The sequence below is a fragment of the Nematolebias whitei genome, chromosome 15 (genome assembly GCF_014905685.2).
Source record: "Nematolebias whitei isolate Nwh7 chromosome 15, NemWhi1, whole genome shotgun sequence".
Taxonomy (NCBI): domain Eukaryota; kingdom Metazoa; phylum Chordata; class Actinopteri; order Cyprinodontiformes; family Rivulidae; genus Nematolebias; species Nematolebias whitei.
This window is the reverse complement of record NC_056512.1, coordinates 20,843,827-20,848,810: the sequence shown is the minus strand read 5'-3', so window position 1 is coordinate 20,848,810 and position 4,984 is coordinate 20,843,827. Positions and strand designations below refer to the sequence as shown.

Below are 4,984 nucleotides of genomic sequence, written 5' to 3'. Positions count from 1 at the left end.
CAAGACCCAACACTCTGGATGAGCTTAAGGCCGCTATCGAAGCATCCTGGGCCTCCATAACACCTCAGCAGTGCCACAGGCTGATTGCCTCCATGCCACGCCGCATTGAAGCAGTCATTCATGCAAAAGGATTCCCGACCAAGTATTGAAAAAATAACTGAACATGATTATTTTAAAGTTGGTGTTTTTTGTATTAAAAACACTTGTCTTTCATTGGTGGGATGAAATATGATAATTTTTTGGGACAGGCATTTTGTGTTTTCATGAGCTGTATGCCATAATCATCAGTATTAAAACAATTAAAGACCTGAAATATTTCAGTTGGTGTGCAATGAATCTGAAATATATGAGTTTCATTTTTATCATTACATTATGGAAAATAATGACCTTTATCACAATATGCTAATTTTTTGAGAAGGACCTGTATTTTGGATAAAAGATGAAACGTTTCAACAAAAAAGGAATCTGTTCACAGGACCTGACTCAAACTTGTTAGGGCTACAGTATAAAGTAGCAGAGAACTACGGTTGTACTGCCAGCAGTTGTTGCTGTTCTGAGTCTGAGCTGCTACAATGTCCGCTCCCCGCCTGGAAATGGCAGAGTTGTTTTGGGGATTTGATAGTCCGGGTGCTCAGTTCTGTTGACAGGGCAGGGCGCCCTCCTTGAATAATGGTAGGGGAAAAACACTGGATGTAAAAAGTGTGCTATATAACAAAAATTTAAATAAACATTGAAAATTGGACTATTGTAGCAATATGGGTTAAATTATCATAAATCCTTGTTTATGAATTTTATTCTGGAGGGGCACACTCTCGAGCTCAGAAAACAACGTCGATGTTGAATGATCTTAGCAAATGTTATTATTTAATTAACCTCAAATTAATCTCTGTGAGTCCTTCACCTTTTGATATATATGGGAAAAATAATGATCATAAGGATGTCGTACATTTAATGATGGCTTTAAACTTGGCAAGCCTGGGTTTATGGAAATTAACTTTGAAATCTAAAATAAGCTTGCTAGCAGAAATGAACAGGTAAATGTAATTATTTGATGGGATTACCAAAAAGGACTGGAGAAAATAAAATTAAACGTAATATTCCGAGGTTTCTCAGCAGGGTAGATTATGATGTATAAAATTATCCAGAAAGAAAGATGCTTTGCTTACACGTCATTTATCACCATAATGGTTAAAATGGGTCTTACATTAAGTGAAATACTGAAGTGAGCTAATCATAATTTGGCTTTAAATGTAATTTTCTTGAGCACCAGACACCATGTCCCAGAGTTAATGAACAGCTTCCTCCTACCCGGGTGTCGACTTCAAACTCAGCTGCCGAGGGGGATATCAGTGTCTCGCTGCTTAGATGGTCTGTGACGTGAAAGTTGATGGTTCCTTCATGTCCCTGGACATCGGTGGCAAGTCATGAGATGGTCAGCTGAACAAAGTCACTTCTCCGGGAGGTCAGGATCGCTCTTATTCGCTCAGGCGACACAGCTGCAGGTGCTTATTTCTGGAGCGCTAAAGGCGGGTCACTGGAAAACTGATTCTATCAAAATCGGCTAAAACTGAAACGTTCTTTGAAGCTTCTGCAGGATGTTCAAGCTTATTTCTTCACAAAAGCTTCTTTTGAACTAGCTCCCTTAGCAACCTTTTCACAGCTCTACTCCCTGATGAAAATCAAACGAGTTTTCCTATGCAGAAGGGAGGAGGTGTGTTTGATCCACCCAATCAGGAAAGAGGGATGGACTTTAGCTTTAGAATTAATTTGGTTTAACTTTATCAACAAATTTAAGAATAATTTGTAATTCACTCTGCAGAGGACCCCTCAGTTAATTAAAAATGTAAAACACTTCTAATCATCTTGTCTTTAAGTGAAATTAAAATCAAATAAAACACTTTTCATTAACTTTGTGAGCAGAAATCAATTTGACATCTTCTGACTAAAGTTGCTTTGCAGTCAGCTGAAAATGGAAAACAAGACAGTTATTACAATTTTCCAGTAAAACAATTACATTTAATTAAAACAATTATTCTCCTTTCAACAGTAATATGGGGAACGTCTGTCAGTCCTGCCAACTGGAGGCAGTGGGAGACTGTGGATGTTCACTGCAAAGGAATTCCTTTGAACAAGCACAATGCCTCTTTCCTGATTTATGACCACTGAAGAGGGAGACGGATCAGAGGACCAAGTGGTACCCAGGGGATCTGTTTAAACTCAGTCACTTTTGGGTCCACAGGAAAGACTTATGGACATATGATCAGATTTACTTGACATTTCAATCGTTTTGGACAGCAGTAAAAGTCTCGCTTGAAACTGTCCAGAAACTTGGAGTTATGAGCAAAAACAAAATGTTTTTCCTAGGAGATGAGGTATCTTCACAGAATTAAATCACTCTGTCCCACCGTATCAGAAAAATAAAAGTATGGTATAAACTTGAGGGAGGTGGATGCATGTTTAACTCTACACTGTTTTGATGATTATTCTGGTTTTAAGGTAACAACAATCCACTTCGGTCATAATCCCACTCAAACTAGCCATTAGTTCAAAAATCCGGTCAAAATTAAACTCGAGTTCTAAACACTAAGGTTACGTGAAAAGCCATCTACGAAGGGTAGCACCGGTATATCAATGAAAGCCTTTCTACATATTGTAATCTCACTCCAAATGATCTGAACAATCTCTTAAAGACCTCAATAAAATTACCAGTACCTATACAATTATTTTAAGCAAAATAATCTACTTTAAAACCAATTATCTGTTCTCAAAACTGCAGTGATGGTTGATATAATAAAAACTGCATGTCGGCACATTTTATAACCTGACTATAAAAGCTGTAAGTGGACAAACTGAGGCTATACAGCTAATCATGTATGTAGGAGATTGAAGGAAAAAGTGACACACAGACTGCGTTCTTAATGCTCAATTCCAATTTTTGCTTAGATCTGATGTTTTAGTGTGGGGTCGTCACAACATTAAAATGCGACAGCCATCTGACTCCAGTGTGCGCTTGCTGTGACCTGCATGAGCAGCACGCTGTGTTTAAGGAAGTAAATATGGATGCTACACATGTTAGCATGTGCGTATCAATTCTGAAGTTGTTGTGCAATCAGAACTGATTATTACCCGACATGACTGTTTCACCCAGTGTTTATATTTAGTCTTGCCTCCTGCAGGCTCCTCCAGCACAGTGTTGTTTTTTTTAGAATGAGAGCAATGTAGAAACAAATGCAAGTATTTATCCCATCATGTTAGAATTGATACGGTCCGACAGTAACGGTAGTGTCATATGTTGCTGTACATTCTCAGTCAAGTTCAAGAATTTTTATTATCCCCGAGGGGCAATTAGTTTCACAGTCAGTAGGTATAAAAGATCCATACTGCACAAGACGTTAAAATAACAATACAGAAATCATCAATGTCCACTGAAAAGCCTGATCACTACAAGGATGAATGTGTTTTTCAGTCTGTTTGTTCTACATCTGGGCTTATTGATTATATCAGTGGTTCCCAACCTGGGGGGGGACACTAGAGAGCACAGGGGGGGTCACATAATTTGTCTGCTCAGAGATTAGAGGTTGTAAAAATATCCATTTATCTGAGTAACAACTTTAGAGAATATGCTTTTGTTTTTAATTCTAATGTTTGAAATGTCACCAAATCCTGATTAACACTGAAGAACCCTCATTTTGGTTATGTTTGAAGAAACTAACATCTGTGCTGTCACTTTAAGAACGCTTTATTAGGACGTCAGTACCGCTTTCAGCTGGCGCTGCCTGAGTGAGAAGAGGCTTTGATGCAGTTTTACGAATCATAGAAGAAGAAAACTAAATTAAAATGCACAATACAAAATTGTGTTCATCTTCTCTTTGAGGAGGAGGCAGGTCCGACCGGACGGTTATTAAAAAAAATTGCATTAAGCTCAGATGGACAACCTGTCACCGACTGCGCACGTCCGCTGAACCACCAGTTAGAAATGGACTTGCGACCTGTCCAGGGTGCCCACTGCCTCTCGCACAGTGATGGCTGGACACGGGCACCAGCGACCCCTGACCCGAAAAGGAAGAAGAGGGTGAGGATGGATAGATTTATTTATTTATTTAAGCACCGGCCGTGCACATCTCCTTGGCTGTGAAGATGAACTTTGTGACCTCCAAGCTGATTCTGTATCCAAAAAAATATTTCCAAGAAAATAGATACAAAAAGTTTTGGACGGTCAAAGGACAAATCCTTGCACCCAGACTGGCCAAACACGACTGATGAGGGTTATTCTTCCATTCAGCACTACTTACCTGTCTGAGGCAGACTTCAGCCTCTTGTGTCAATAAAAACAAAAGCCCACAACAGACTTGATGTCCATCAAGACTTTAGGTTGGCTGTGACAAACACCACACCTGACATCAAACCCTGGTCAGAAACATGCAAGCCCAGGGTGGCCATTAGTTCAAGAATGAACAGACTGACAAAGAGACGCAATGTACTGGTCATTTGAAGTTATTGCTGGGTATTTGTTTTAATAATATGAACAGTGTATAAAAACACACTCATACATTTTAGATATAGATACATAGATATAGCTATATCTTGTTTGTACACAAACTTTGCTGTTTTAATTTTATTTTCCAGCCTGCTGTGCCATCTGTAATTAATTTTTTTTGTCAGTAAGTTGTTTTAGGGTAGCAGGAATAAACTTTGGTATTGGTCCTACTAGGGATAGCCATTACCTCCTTATTCAGATCAGAATTTAATATTTTTCCAAACGGAGATGTCTCAAAAAGCTATCCATCACAGGTAAGACATATATTAAATTTACAAACAAATCCAATTCAAGTCAATATAACTTTCAAGTAAGTAAAAAGCCTTCTGCCCTTTTAACTCTTTTTTTCTGTTGTGTTATACATATTTATGTGTATGTATACAAGTCCTTCTAAAAAAATTAGCATATTGTGATAAAGGTCATTATTTTCCATAATGTAATGATAAA

The 4,984-nt window shown here is 38.3% G+C and overlaps 1 protein-coding gene across 1 annotated transcript in view; it reads right to left on the bottom strand.

Moving 5' to 3' along the window:
- LOC119421087 (monocyte to macrophage differentiation factor 2-like) overlaps positions 1 to 4,984 on the bottom strand; it is an 11,875-nt gene that overhangs the window by 5,005 nt on the left and 1,886 nt on the right. The window contains exons 2-3 of the mRNA XM_037688486.1: positions 1,309 to 1,404; positions 967 to 1,070 (exon numbers count right to left, since the gene is read on the bottom strand). Of these exons, the coding sequence (XP_037544414.1) occupies positions 967 to 1,070; positions 1,309 to 1,404 (200 nt within the window). The remainder of the gene's footprint in view (positions 1 to 966; positions 1,071 to 1,308; positions 1,405 to 4,984) is intronic.